The sequence below is a fragment of the Rhododendron vialii genome, chromosome 3a (assembly GCF_030253575.1).
Source record: "Rhododendron vialii isolate Sample 1 chromosome 3a, ASM3025357v1".
NCBI classification, from domain to species: Eukaryota; Viridiplantae; Streptophyta; class Magnoliopsida; order Ericales; family Ericaceae; genus Rhododendron; species Rhododendron vialii.
This window is the reverse complement of record NC_080559.1, coordinates 15416998-15433257: the sequence shown is the minus strand read 5'-3', so window position 1 is coordinate 15433257 and position 16260 is coordinate 15416998. Positions and strand designations below refer to the sequence as shown.

At 35.8% G+C, this 16260-nt stretch overlaps 1 protein-coding gene across 1 annotated transcript; it reads left to right on the top strand.

Annotated features, from left to right (window-relative positions):
• The first annotated feature begins 902 nt into the window (after positions 1-902).
• Positions 903-8461, top strand: LOC131318689 (serine/threonine-protein kinase PCRK1-like). The gene is made up of 5 exons (XM_058348620.1): positions 903-1226; positions 2420-2891; positions 5679-5936; positions 7029-7151; positions 7714-8461. Exons 2-5 carry the CDS (start codon positions 2445-2447, stop codon positions 8128-8130), a joined length of 1245 nt encoding a protein of 414 aa, XP_058204603.1. The 5' UTR covers positions 903-1226; positions 2420-2444; the 3' UTR covers positions 8131-8461.
• The last annotated feature ends 7799 nt before the right edge of the window (positions 8462-16260 follow it).

The following is a 16260-nucleotide window of genomic DNA, read 5'->3' as shown; positions in this document are numbered from 1 at the left end:
TCTCTCACACATACACACACAATTAAAACTCTCTTTCTTCTCTACTTGATTTAGGGTTTGAATTTTGGAGACATCCAAAATTCCCCTTTTGGTTGGTTCTGGGATTGATTGGTTGGTGGTGTGTAGTTGAATTTTTTTTTTTAAAAGGAAGGGAGAGAGAGAGAGAAAGGGAAAGGTAAATTTTGAAAGTTCAAAAAGTAGTTTTCGTAAATAGTTAAAAAAATGGGTGTGAAATTAAGTTTTAAAAAACATAGGTAAAAAAAAAAAACTTTATTGCGTATTTATTTATTACAAAAGAAAGAGTTAAAGTAAATTTTAAAAGTAAAAGTAAAAAAAAGGCTAAAGAAAGCAGGTTAAAAGTAATTTTGAATTTTTTAAATTGGGGCCAGAGCTTTGACAGTAGGTTGTGGTGTTGATTGGTGGTATAGTATCAAATTTCTGAAAAAAGAAAGAGAGAAAGAGAGGGGGAATAGGTAAAATTTGAAAGTAAAAAAAAAAAGGGATCAAAGTAATTTTAATAAATAGTAATAAAAAAACTTTATTGCATAGTTATTTATTACTTAAAAAAGAGTTTTAAACTTTTTTTGAAGTAAAAAATTAAAAAAAGAAGAAGGTTAACGCCTTCTGTTAGCTTCATCCGTTACAAATTAACGGAATTGAACGGCGATGGCTTTATTGTTAACGGAATGATAAGTTCAGGTGTCTTCTTATCATTAGTTAAAGCCCGGATATTTTTTTTAAATTTTTTTTTGCTTGGAAAATCGAAACATTTTATAAAACTCGAAAGGGATATATATGTGTGTGTATTTTTTTGTGACGTTCCTAAAAAGTTCGAGGACTTTTTTTAAAATTTTCCAAAAGAAAATAGTAAACCAACTCCAGGGGGCTCTTGTATCGGCCCCTCTCTCGTCATTCCTTGATATCCAATCTTTCCAGTCTCTTTCACGAACCCCTCTCCTTTTCATACACGATCTTACAATCCCTTGCATCTCTCTCTCTCTCTCTCTCTTGCCGTCTCTTTTCAAATGGGGATTGTGTTTGGTGAGCTATATTACAGCTGCCTAGCATTGACTTGTCGCTCACATACATCACAGATTGCTCGTTGCCCAATTAAACACCATCATCTGGATTCTGGGTTTCTCTTTAAACCCACCAAGATGGAGGGTTTCTGATGGCTAGCACTCTCAACATTGTTCATCTCATTTTACTGAGATTTGTTATAGGAGGTGAATGTCTTCTTCTTCCTCTTCTTTTTGATCTTTTGGGTTAAGACTTTATGGTTAGAAATATTCAACTGTTTTATTGGTCTGTATTGAACTGGGTAAGTTTGCTTCACTCCACTATCTTTAAGCCGTGTTTATTGAGCAGTTTTTTCGCCTTGCTATCTGGAATAAGAGCTTGGTCATGTCTGGAATTGAGATATCATGAATGTGCCCTGTTGTAGTGTTGTGAGAAGTAGATATAATACACGTATTAGCCAAACATAGGATAGGGGTCTCTGAATATCCCTTCATTGTATTTACCCAAAAAAAAAAAATCCCTTTATTGTATAAAAAGATTTCATTCATTGGACTTGTGGTGATTTTTGGATTTCACTTTTGAAATCTGGTTGTTCAAGTGAGTTTGACTTTTAAACGAAGGATGTGATATTTGAGATTTATTAAATTTTGGAATTATAGTTCAATAACTTTGTGCCTCTGCGTGAATAACCTTTCATGAGGAAGCGGTATCTCTTTAGGATCTATTCCAATATTTAGATATTCGTTAATCGTTAAAGATACATGTACTGGATGTCCTACCCAAGAGAGAAACCCAAGTCCTAGTAGACCCGCTTGACGGTGATTCAACACTTTTAGGCTTGATGTAATAGCGAATGCCTATAAACCTTGGAATCATAGGCCTAAACTCTATGGGCAACCTGTCCAAGTAACTATTCCAATTTTTTGATGTTATATTGGTTAGCTATCATTTGTTGGAAGGTAGCCCTTTATAACTTGAGACTGCTCTAATGCCCTAAGGTAATTCTTTCTTCGATGGCCCTTTCTATAACTCATGGATGGAACATGGCACCTGCTGCAACAAGAATTTTGTAGTCCTAACTTATACGCAGTTTCTAAGACCGACAAAATGCCTCAAGAAACTATTTGGCATTTGGTACCATTACTCTATTTCGCTTCTTTGTTCATTTTTTGCAGGGGAGAAGCAGGCTCATCACTTCATCTCTTATTTTGTTTGGATCGTCCCTTGTAGCCTTTCATTTAAATTTGTATGGTGTCTCACTTTATATTGTTGGTCTTTCTTTGTGTCTATGTAATTAAGCTTCGTGCTTGTGCTGTCAGTTTAGTGCTCAGTAGAGGGGTCTTGTCAACCTAGTGTATATATGTCTTACTTACATAGTTTTATGCCGCTGACTATGCAGTGTAGTGATTGGCGTTTTGGGGGCTATGAGGTGTTTCTCATGCTTGCATGAAACTGACATACCAAAGGGTACTACTAAGTCTATCTCAGTTCGCTCTTCTCCTTTTGCATCAACTGATCGAGATGTGAGAAAATCTGGATCTGAATTGAACTCTGAGAATCTGTCCTTCCCTTTTGCATCAACTGATCGAGATGTGAGAAAATCTAGATCTGAATTGAACTCCGAGAATCTCTCTTATGTAAGCGCCAAATCATCTATGAGGATCTCATTAGCAAGTATGTCCCAAATACAAAGCAACCTCAGAGATTTCACATTGGATGAACTGAAGACAGCGACAAGAAATTTTAGCCGCTCTCTTATGATTGGAGAAGGTGGGTTCGGTTGTGTATATAGGGGTGTGATACGAGATTCTGAGGCTTCATACAAAAGGATTGATGTTGCTGTTAAACAACTTGGAGGTAGAGGATTGCAGGCAAGGTTTCTTCCTCTTGCTGTGAGATTTAAACTACACTGACTATTAACTGCTTTCTATAAAAAACTTTTAAGGTGCACGATCTTGTGTGGATCGTAGGAAGAGCTTTGTCAATTAGGTTTAAAAGCTTTGGCAATTAGGTTTAAAAGCTTTGCCAATTAAGTTTAACAAAAGAATGTAGTTGGTTTGCATATGTGACGTTTTCTAATTGAAGTTAGATGTAGTAGGTAGATGGTGAGAACCTTGTCAGCTACAAATGGAAATGGCAATTGTTAGAGCTTGTCTGACATCTGTGTAATAGCACCTCCCAAGTGGTGTACAAACCTTTTGGGCCTTTTCACTCATAGCCGATCAGTTTTGAGTTGGATGCATTAATGTGGTATCAAATCTAGCCATCTAGGTTACGGGAGCTTTGGGCTAGACTTAATTTGATTCCCCCTAGTTCCTAACATAGGCGCTGATGTGCCCACTTGGTAGTTGTTGATTTTGTCATTTTATGTTTACCAAATGACCGTCAAATGAGATTACTTATTTACGTTAACCGGACTATAACTAAAGATTTGCATAGTACAGTTATAATGACCCAAGCTCATCCCATCCATGTTTTGAAATAGGAAATCGGTTTTGTTGTAATGGGCAACTATATAATTGGTTTGTGAACTTATAGAGAACATCTCTTACTCCACACATCTCACACTCGAGTTATGAGTCATTCAATGCCTACTGACATCCACAGCCATAATTCCATATCCTGTATTTTCTTTATGTTCTCTGTCTCTTTGCACCACCACATGCCTTATACCAACGGATCCCATCTCGAGGCCCATACATCAAGGGCATTAATCATTTGCAAACAAAAACCAACAACTATCCTCACCGATAGCCCCTCTTAATAATTTGCTTCCTCATTATGAACCAAATCCATTCCTCAAATCATTTGAATTCTGGAGCTCAGCAATGAATAGCTTATGCGTAAAGGGCTCAAAATGGCAAACAAAGGGGAAGTGTATTTCCGAATGGAAATGAATGGACTCAATACAACAAAAATGGCCCAAAATCCTTTCCCTAGTACTACATGGTTCTCCAAGTTTCTACAATCGATCTCAACACAAAAGCAGCGTGACACAAGTAATGCATTTTTGGCATTCGACCAAACATGAATTGATGATGAGACTACCCAACAAGCATTATGCGTTATCAATAAAAATATAAGAGTAAATGAACTTGAAACTCTCCAAATGAAAGAATGGCTTGATACTGACTACGGGTAAAAGCCTCCACAAGTGTTTATCAAGATTTCTGGATGATCCACACACATCAATACGATCATGCAACTAGTCGTGAAGTGTAGAGTGCTGAGTAAAAGATGCCATAAAACATTTTACAAGAGGCTAATATTTTGAACTAGGGTACCAACAACATAGCCAACATAGCAAAATTTATGCTTATGCTCAATTGCAATTTAAGGCCAAGTTTGATACAAATAACTTTGTGACCTACAATTACAAAAGTACCACAAATGATATTAAAGAAGAATAACAAAAGACGGACCAAATGTACACTAGGCAGCCTAAATGAAAACATTTCTGCACTTATCAGGTGCACTTTAATATACCTCGGACTATGACCTCTAATTCTTGTCTACCTCTCTCTCCGTGTGGACGAGGGTTGCACGTGAGGGAGCATTACAGCTTGTCCCGCAATGGTACATTCTCAACTCCCAAGTTAGCATATGACCCTTGGGGGCCTCTCCTCTATGTTTGTAATAAGCAATTGTGTTTTAGCTCGTTGCTTTTAACATTCATAACTGCAAATAAAAGGGGATTCTAATTAGAATTTAGAAGCAAAACTAAACTACATTATGCCCACTGAAACTATTACTCTGGTGGTATAAATATATGGCTATCTTGTATTAAATTCATATTTTTGTGGGAGCATTTATTAACTAGTATCCGAACAGAGTGCTTCATTTCATTGGCAAGAGATATCTTGCTAATGATCCAGATACTTTAGTTGATGCACCAACTCCAACTTTACCAGGCATCATGTCAAGTCAAAAGTACAAAAAAGGACATCCTTTATTTTTGCCTATATACTTCTAAGTGCATAGGTTCCGACCCAACTCTCTCTTCTGCATATTTATCAAAACCAACTTATCAAACTCTAAAAAGAAAATTGCTTTGTCCGCAAAATATAAAAAATTATATATTCTTCATGTTTGCTGTGTCAGCACTGGGAGACTATATATTTGTAACATGTCGACAAATTTGCATAGCAATTGAAGGGAGCATGTCCCAATTTTGTTGCAATTATAAAAAAGTTTGTTTTCACTTCTTTTTGTTACCATTCTTCTATAAAATAAAAACTCGAACTCGAAGGAAAGATCAGAGAGCTTCCTATTTAGGAAATATAAAGTAACAAGGATGATTTGCATAGTGGGTTGGAGATGCTCTTCTCTACATGCAATCTCCTAGATCTTGGTAGGTCTGATACTATGATGCCTGAATATTTATTGTTCATCTCCTTTCATTCGTTGAATAGTTTTTTGGCAGATGGTGCAACAAAAGTCTCTAGCTTAGGTTTTTCTATGACCTAGTGACAAGGATCTCCTTGAGCTCTTTGATCTATACATAGAAAATCCTAATTGATCTCATGGTTCTCTTGTTATCTGTCGATTATCAATTATGTACCTGTTATCTTATTGGCATGATCTCATCTTCTTTTTTCATAAGTATAAGTTTTGCTGATTCTGTTTCTTTAGTTAAATCTCCATGGTTTTTCTCGCAGGGGCATAAAGAATGGCTCACAGAAGTAAATTTCCTCGGGATTGTTGAACATCAGAATCTCGTCAAACTTGTGGGCTATTGTGCTGAGGATGACGAAAGAGGGATTCAACGGATTTTGGTATATGAATATATGGTCAACAGGAGTGTGCAAGATCATTTAAGTCAATTTAAGGCACCTCTTCCATGGATAACAAGGCTTAAAATTGCTCAGGATGCTGCTCGTGGCTTAGCATACCTCCATGAAGGAATGGAATTTCAGGTACCCTTTTATCCTTCTCGTGGCTACTGTTTTCATTTAATTCAGACACATTCGTCGTCATATCAATGTTATCAGAAAACTGGGATCAAGGTGATTCACTGAAGAAATATGCCTTCAACGGCTTTTATATTCTTTGGTCATGGTCATCCATGTTTAACTGGGACTGAGGTGATTCATTGATGTAATATGCGCATGAAGATTCTTATTTTTCTCCCCATTTAATGGTGTATGATGGAATAGAAGAGTTGAGTAGATGCCACTATAACGGAATCAAGCAATGGAACTCCCTCAGGATATAAAATCCTTCAACAGTTGTCTATAGTCTTCATGCCCGTGCTTTAATTCTGCTGACATGAAGATGAAAGAAGCAAGTTAAAAGGTGCTATTGTGGAAATTGAAAGAGGAGGTGGAGATGTCCCATATGTTATTAAGTGATCACTCATTCTACTCCTAAACAATGTGGGACTCTATTTCCTTAACATCATCCCTCACGTGCAGCCATGTTTTGAGGTCTGTCACGTGTGACCACTTTTGGGTCCTACCATTGTGCAGCCTTTTTGCTGGTATGTTATCTTGGGTTGTGGATTGTGAATTTTTTTTTTTAATGTGGGGGGTGGAACGGGCTGGCTTTGAGATGGATATAAAGTTTCTACATGATATCAGAGTGCGGCCCGTTCCACCCCACATTTTAAAAAATTTACAATCCACACCCCACAATGACAAATCAGCAAAAAAAAGTTGCACGATGATAAGACCCAAAAGTGGCCACCTGCGACAAACCTCAAATGCGGCTGCACGTGAGGGGGATGTTAAGGAAATAGAATCCCACATTGCTTGGGAGTGGAATGGGTGATCACTTAATAATATTTGAGACCTCTCCACTCATAGCCAATTAGTTTTGAGATGGATATAAAGTTTCTTCAGGTTGTACTTGACTTGTGAGAATTTTCCCATCTTGTGAAGCATTGTGAAACTATACCTATTTCGTGAAGATTGATGGCTCTGTAAATAAGCAATGACCTTGACTTGTTCTGTGATTGCATAAATTCCTCCAGAGCATTTTGCTGACATTATTGTCTTATATTGGGACAGATCATCTTCAGAGATTTCAAATCTTCAAATATCCTTTTGGATGACGAATGGAATGCAAAGCTTTCTGATTTTGGGTTGGCTCGGCTAGGCCCTTGCGATGGAGTAAGCCACATCTCAACAGCGGTATGTTTGAGCAACTTAATCATTTCTATTCCATGATCCCTATAGAATTTTATCTTTCCATCAAGTAAGAATCTCTACCAACATTCTCATTCTGTAACTGTAATATCGGCTTTGATTAATAAACATGCTGAATGGAAGATACGGTTCTGCAATGTAATTGTCATGCACTGTATAGTTTATCTTTTGAATATACTTCTTCTTATTTCTGTTCTCATTAGCGTAAATGAAGAATTTTATTTCCAATAAAAAATGTGATTAGAGTTGAAAAAACTAGCTGCTCACTGCCAATGTGTAAGTTTGCAGGAAAAATAGAGCTACATTCCCACCCAAACTAAATTCTTCCAGATTTCCGATGAATAGCATGAAAATCATAACAATAAACTGGAAATTTCCCAAATTATGAGATTTGGTTTGTTCACCACCCAGTAAATGCTCGAGTGTTTTTTGTTTCTTATTCTAATTCCTTTTACTCTAGTGATTATGCAAACATACTGTGCTTCGATTGCATGTACGCTCACTCACTGTATGGATTACAAAACTGACGATTCTAAGATCCAAACAGGTTGTGGGAACTGTTGGATACGCGGCTCCAGAATACATCCAAACTGGGCGCCTCACAGCCAAGAGTGACGTCTGGAGCTACGGAGTCTTCCTCTATGAACTTATCACAGGTAGGCGTCCGATGGACCTAAACCGACCAAAGAATGAGCAAAAACTCTTGGAATGGGTTCGGACCCACCTCTCCGACATAAAGAAGTTTGAACTGATTTTGGATCCTCGACTCAACGGGAGGTACTCCCTCAAGTCCGCCCAAAAGCTCGCGGCCATTGCCAATCGTTGCCTAATTCGTCACCCAAAACTGCGTCCCAAAATGAGCGAAGTCTTGGAAATGGTGAATCGGGTTGTTGAGAAGTCTCGAATCCCGTATAAAGAGTCTTCCCAAAAAATGGCAATGGGAGGACTCCCTGACAAGTTTTGAAAAGAAGGCTTGTGGTTCCTATAATAGGAGAAAACCGGTGGTTGGGGTGGCAAAGTTGGAAGCCTAAGCTTGCAAGGGCTAGTTCAGCAAAATGAAACTAACAATGAGGGACTAGGCAGATGCTTTTGGCTACTTGGGTGAAATGGGATTATGAAGGAAGGCTGCTATTTTGATGAACATGTGAACTTATGCAGTGTTCCTGTTTTTGTTTTTATTTGTTTGTTTTTCCTGTGCTTTAGGAACCATAAACCTCTATAAGTGAAGAGTCCACCTCATTATTTTTTGTGTGTGCGCGCGCGTAACCATTAATAAAGGTATTGTTGCACTTTAATTATACTCATATCTGGATATCTCTCCTTTTCATTAGCATATAATCAAAGACTAATTAGGATAGTTTTGTTTGTGCTATTCAATTCAACCTTGATCTGACAAAGGTCGTCGTAATGCTTGGGGTTTGATCTGGAATCTTCGGTCGCCTGAAAGAAGAGTCTCAAAGTTTTCCTATGAAATTGTTGTAGCAACAACATTCTTCAAGTTGGGAGTATTTTTTTAGCTTTGAGGAATTAGAATATACACTCTCTCCTCTTTCGGCACACTGCAAGTAAACGCAATATAACATAAAAATGCATTGTCTAAGAATCCATAGTTTCATTTTTTATTCCAATTATTATTCAAGTATGTATAAAGTAAAGTGGTTTAAAAAAAGTAAATAAAAAATGAAGAAAAATAATAAGAAATCACACTTCTTTTTTATAGTACTGTTCAGGGAGTCAATAAGCTAATTCATGTGGATGTTTATTTGCCAGACTGTCCACTTAAACCGGAATCAGTGTCACATTGGAATTAACAATCAAATGTGTCTTTGTTCCAACCACCGTGGAAGCGTCGTACAAAGGATAGGTTGGTTCACTTGAAGAGAATATTTTGTATGATTAGATTCGAATCATGTCGTACATGAGATCCAGTTGAAATAAAGTATGACTGTATTTGATCTGGCAAAGTGACCTCGCCTTTCATCAATGGATCTTGGACTAACGGATGCTTCGTCTCGCAAAAAATAGTAACCGTATGATGTTCCTTCTGCTCCTTCTTCTGTCTCAGCTATGGTAAGGGAGTGCCATTTGGTTTAACAAGGCATCTCTTTGGATGTGTTTGTAACAAAATAATGACAATCCGAGAGTGGACCACTTGCAAATACTGGATTAAAAAAAAAAGGAGCAATTTTGTTTCATTGAAGTGCAAAAATATATGGAAATAAACATCTAGGAGTTGCCCCAGTGGTAAAGAGGAATACTAGACTTAGAGAGTAATCTTCTTGGTTTGGGATTCGATTCCTCACCGGCTGAGTACCCCGGCATTTAAGAGGGCGGCCGCGACTGGTGTGTTGTAGCTAGCTCTCCCTGATGTTTGAGTTGTCCAGTCTCGTCCACTTAGTGGCATGCTTGTAGGGTTATTTCTCGATTAGGACCTTACAACTCGATTAGGGCGAGTGAGCTTAGTTACCTCACTTCTTTCCCGATTCTCGATTAACTTGGCAACCATGGTGCCAAATTTTCTGTTTAGGCAGTGGAATAGTGGCCAATATTGTTCATGGAAGAAATGCAGGCGAAGTCAAACATGGGTTATGGCATGTAATGTTACTCAGGCAATATATATATAAATTTAAATAAGAGGAAAACTGCGAGGAGGGTCCCCTACCAGACAACCAAAATGCTATGATTTCTGGGGATTTCTTTACGGCCTATTCTAATGCATATTTCATTTCTAGCAACTCCATAGTTGTAACTTTTTACTTTTCAGTATCGGAAATCTCCAGCATTTTGTTGTATTTGGATGAGTTTTTGAGAAATTTTTTACGAGAGTAATGGTTGAAAGTAGAGGTAATGAGTGGAAAGAGATAGAGAGAGAAATGAAAATAATGATTGAAAATATGGATAATGAATGAAGAGTAATGATAGTAAGTAGGGATAATGAGTATTTTTTAGTAAGAAATTTTTTAAAAAAGGGAGACGAACTAGGCATTTATGTTTCAACTTTCAACCACATTCTTTACGTTTGAGCACTGTACTTGTTTTTCCTTCTACATCACTTGAGAAGATTTGATGTCCTCTAAGTTAAAAAAGAATTGGTGATGGATTTCATTTTCCGCGCATAATTTGCTTGTTCAAAAGCCGGTCTTTCGATCACACAAAATCAAGTCGTCGTTTCGTTTTTTTGAGGAAAACATGACGCAATATCAACATAAGGATATACCAAAGGAAACTAAATAAAGAAATGCCCATTGTTAAGCGCCCAATAACTATAGTTGATTCGTCTCCAATAACTACGGTTGATTCTTTTGATGATCCCGGCTTTGAGGTAGTGCGACACGCCGGCAATGCACTGCCGTGGTGTAGGGCTTCGATGTGGTCAATTAAAAAATTTTCATCGAGATTTGAACAGTTCAATTTTGTGGAATATGCCGATTAATTCATTCAGCCACAAAATTTAATTGATCGAATATCACTAGTTCATTGGTCGGAAAACATAATTTCTACGAAAATGGATGATCAGTATAATTTCAAAAATGCATTGTGCAACAAATCTGTAACGCCCTAATTTTTGGAAACATTATTTATAATTATTTTATTCAAACTTAAATATTTAATAATTAAAAGTATAATAATAAGTCATTACATCCCAAATTATTCTCAAATCAAGATTACATTTATTTAAGGATAGGGAGGGGTGCTACAGGAAATTTCTACTCCTCATGGTGATTTCCTTATTCAGTGGTATTCTGCTCAGCTCCATACTGCTCCAAATTATAATTATAGTACGCCTCTTGTTCGCCTTCTAAGTCAAGCATAAGATGCTAGGGCCACAAAAGTAATACCGTGAGCTTTTAAGCTCAGTAGCTAACTCCTACCCCTATATCCCATACTTTAGCAAAAATAACTTCTACTTTACAAGGCATCAAACAAAACTTTAATAATGAACAATTATAGACATCGTACGAAAAAGTGTCAAGTGTAATTTCTACGGAAATAGATGATCAGTATAATTTAAAAAATGCATTGTGCAACAAATCTATCCCAATTGTGTAGATACAAATGTTCGATTAACTTAATTGTTAGTTAAAATAAACTAGGGAAAATTTCACGTAGGCACCTAATCTTTCACACAAATCATACATAAACACCTAACCTTTCTTAAATTTCATATAAACACCCAAGCTTTCTAAAAACTCATCAATTCAACATCTAACTTTTTTTAAATTTCATATAAACACTTGAGCTTTCTAAACACTCATCAATTCAACACCTGCCGTCACCCTTCCGTCTAAAACCAAATGGAAATAAAGTTAAGTGCTTCAATTTTTTATTTGTTTGAACCTGTACGAAGATCTTATTTTTTTTATCATTTTATCTTAAAGAATTATAATTAATTTTTGACTCTAAAGCTCTCGTTAGTCAGCCCTAAGAAAGTCGTATAATTAAATATCTCTTATGGCTAACAAGAACCTTAGAGTCAAAAATTAATTATGATTCTTTAGGATAAAATAATCAGAAAAATAAGATCTTCGCACTGATTTAAATGGATTGAAAATTAGAGCAATTAATTTTTCAACCATGTATAGACCGTTTATATATTAAAAAATACGGTTAAAAAATTAAGTGCTCAAATTTTCTATCTGTTTAAACCGGTGCGAAGATCTTATTTCTCTGATCATTTTATCCTAAAGAATCATAATTAATTTTGAATCTAAAGCTCTCGTTAGTCAGCCCTAAGAAAGTCGTAGAATCAAATACCTCTTAGGGCTAACTAACGAGAGCCTTAGAGTTAAAGATTAATTATGACCCTTTAGAATAAAATGATCAGAGAAATAAGAGCTTCTCATCGGTTCAAATGAATTGAAAATTAGAGTAATTAATTTTTCAACCATGTGTAAACCGTATATATATATTAAAAAATATGGTTAAAAAATTAAGTGGTCAAATTTTCAATCTGTTTAAACCGGTGCGAAGATCTTATTTCTCTGATCATTTTATCCTAAAGCATCATAATTAATTTTTAACTCTAAGGCTCTCGTTAGTTAGCCCTGAGAGATATTTGATTCTACGACTTTCTTAGGGCTAACTAACGAGAGTTTTAGAGTCAAAAATTAATTATGATTCTTTAGGATAAAATGATCAGAAAAATAAGATTTTCGCACTTGTTCAAACAAATAAAAAATTGGAGCACTTAATTTTTTTTCCGTTTGGTTTTAGACGAAGGGGTGACAGTAGGTGTTGAATTGATGAGTTTTTAGAAAGCTTAGGTGTTTATATGAAATTTAAGAAAGGTCAGGTGTTAAATTGATGAGTTTTTAAAAAGCCCAAGTATTTATATGAAATTTAAAAAAGGTCAAGTGTTTATGTGTGATTTGTGTAAAATGTCAGGTGCCTACATGAAATTTTCCCAATAAACTATTTAGCAACCTTTACAAGGGAATAGTTCATATCACAATGATGAAATTTCGATGGAGTATATCTGTCACACCCCACCCCGGGCAGCACTCGAATGAGCCCAAACTGACGTGAGGGTGCAACATCAACCATTAACCCAATCCTATAACTCAAGTTCTAGCAACTAAATTAATCAATAGTTATTTTATTGATAACTCAAAACATAATGTTCTTACAAACACAATGGAAGTCTTAAGAAAACGTTAAACTATACAAATATTAACATAGGCTGCGACTACATTCCTATCTACAAAAATTTTACCAAAACTAGTCCAGCCTTCCCGACATGCTACCCTACGCAAGGGTACAACCACCCGACGATCAGCGGTGGATATCCATAACGCCTGCAAAACTGGATTCCAAAATGGAATCCGAGAGTGTTTATGAGACATGGATGCAATTCCATATTAAAGATACAACTAAAAGATAATCTCAACTTGTAACAGTTTATCGAAAAACCAAAAGCAATTAAAAGCAACACCAGGCACACAACCAATAATTTAAGGCATAAAGCCAATTACCGGGCACACAGCCAATAACTTAAGGCAGTAAAGCCTTTTGGCATAAAGCCAATCACTGGGCACTAAGCCAACATTCAAGTTCAATTCAATATAGAACAACATCTATGAATCAAACACTCACCTCGTACTCCAAAAAGAAAGTACAACTATGATTTTGGTGCTCCTTGATTCACCGACTCGTCACCTATCCATAAGCCAAACATTTTAGTGTATAATACTTGAAAGGCTTAGCAAATGTATTAGCAAATATCCTGCCTCAGATCAACAGTATAACATCTAATTTAGTCAAATACGGTATCCAACTCTTATTTTATGCAATTATAAACACAACAATTCCAGCTACCAATTCTGTGTTGGAAATACCAAAATTCAGTCAGACAGTGTATCGTATTTTGGCCATACTTCTCTATAGGCTCAAAATAATACTACAAGACTACCACCTCTAGCAAGAAGACTTCTAATACATCAATCTAGATATAAAATTTGCCCAAAACGGAGTCCGGATGACCAAGATACGCTCAAATGAAGTTTCACGTCGAAAACATAAATCACAGTTCCAGCAAAACAGTCTGCGATCGAATACTCATTAAAAATTACATACTCAATCTTTTCCAATAATTCCAACACCAAAACATCACCAATTGATCAATGTTTAAGACTCATGAGAACTCATGTCCACCCAGCATGCTTAAACTTGAGGAATTTCATGAAGAACACAAGCCAAAAGTTGTCCAGAATTTCAGAAGTACCAAAACCTGAACTTTAATTCAAAAACTGCTATAATCTAGAAAGAACCACGACATAACCCATACATATTCAGAAAGATATACGAGTCTAGTTTCAGAATCAAGAAACGGTGCGTAAAACCAATACCCGAGCTAGAAGTTGTGCCCATTTTTCCAACACGTATCCGTGCTGCCAGCACAGACGCGAACCAGACACCAGTTCGATTCATGATTTATATATTTTTCTACATTTCTCAGAAAATTCTAAATTTTTTACAACACAGACTACACACATAGAGGCATCTCCAGTAAAATTACCAAAAAATAACATGGTTGGCATATTGATGAGAAAAATTCGTCAAAAACAGGGCAGATTCAACTTGCCCAAAATCACAGTTAGCACAATCATATGATATACGAATTTTTCCAGAATAAAACTCAATTCCAACCTCAAAAACCCTCTCCCATGGATTCAATTCAGTGCATATTAGATGCAGAATATGAAACTTAGCATGGAAAACATGAATTTCAATACATAAGAAGATGAAAGTTACCTAATTAACTTCAATTCAAGGTTAGCACTAATTTTTTTTTTTTTTTTCTGTTCTCCTTCTTCTTCCTCCGTCGATCTCTCTCTCTCTCTCTCTCTCTCTCTCTTTCTAACGTAGAAGCAAAACTTCCTTGATGGGTTTCTTTTTTTTTTCTTCTTTTCTTTGTTTTAAAAGAAAAACACACACACACACACACCTAAGCACACACACGGCACACGGCACGCATGCACAATTCTAAAAAAAATTGCACTTTAGTCCTTTAAGTTATTAAATATAACTTTAAAGCACCTCAAAAATAAAGAGTGTTACAATATCGAGGCGCCCTACATCCCTGGTGCATCACCACATCTCTGGGCCTAGATTGCCCATCGTTTCTGATTAAGCCAGAGTTTTACCCCTCAAACATTGATTACGATTTAAAGACTATTTACTATTATCTTTTGTGGACGGGGATTAGGAAAAAAACCAATCTTTAAATTGGGAAGGGTTTAATGGCTACTCATTCGGATGGTTATTTTTTGTTATTTTATATAGATTGATGGATTATTTGGCTGGTCGGTGAACTATTGCTTGTTATAATCCAAATCCAAGTCCAAGTCAAAAAATAAATTTGGCATTTTTTTTTGTCAATATTGTATACATCAGTGGGAGTTAGTGAGGAAAGTTAATGAGTTAATCCACAGGGGGTTCAAAATCCTAATCTCCCACAATAGAGAGCCAATAGTTACCAACTAGGCTACAAACCCATTGGTAAATTTGGCAATTCACCTAGCTATCAAATGGACTATTTTACCTATAATTAATTACTAACAATGCGGTTAATTTGTATTCTGATTGTTTATATGCTATAATGCAAATACCAAGCAAATCTTGATCTCATTTTACTGATAACATTTTGTTGCGGAATTTTTTTTTTTTGCAAGAGCTTCTATCGTAGTAATTTTGAGCCAACCCACCTTCTAGCAAAGCAAGCGCTGACTTCTTTTGTCCACTTTTTTAGCTACATGACATGAAACAGACAGATTCTTTGTCATCAAATTAGCCTTACGTATGAAGTAGCAGTGATGCACAAAATTTCATATTGTACAATTCTTTAAATTTTTTAAAACAAAGAAAAGAAAATAGAAAACATTAAATGATGAGGGAGAAGATTGTCAATCAATTACCAAAAGAATAGGAGTTTTATTGTCATGAATTTATAATCGTACTTTTCCAGTTCACTTTTGCACACATAATATTGTAATGTCATCAATTCATTTGAGAAAAAATGGCACATATATGGTAGAGAGTCACTACCGCCAACATGGGCCCTAGGCGGCTACACTAGATTTGAGAGGCTAAAACGAACATTCCTAATTTAAAAAAATACAGTAAAAATTTTATGTTTTTTTATATATATAATTTGAGCTTTTGTAATATTTTCTGCACTGGATCACTGTTATGAAGCCAAACTAAATGAAATTTTACTAAGATTTGTGAGTAGGTAGATAGAAACTATATAAATGAAAGTCCGCTAAATTTTCAACCAAATAAATATTTTTATTTCATATATATAGTACTAATTTTTATGGAGAAAATTTTAATTTCTTTTTGTCCATTTATATTTTAACGATGAAGGAAAATCTGAAAGCTAGCATTGCTTTTTTGGTATTACTTTAATAGAAATTCCACCAAAAGAGAAGATTTTCATTGCAACATTAAAAACGAGATTCTAAAGAAATTCTCGCACGCAAAAGTATCCTATCCAGTATTCCATAAATAACCGAAATTAATTTTGTTCACATTCTTTAAAATAGGGAAAACGTTACTTTCAACAAATAAGAGAGAGGGTCACCTTCTTTTAACG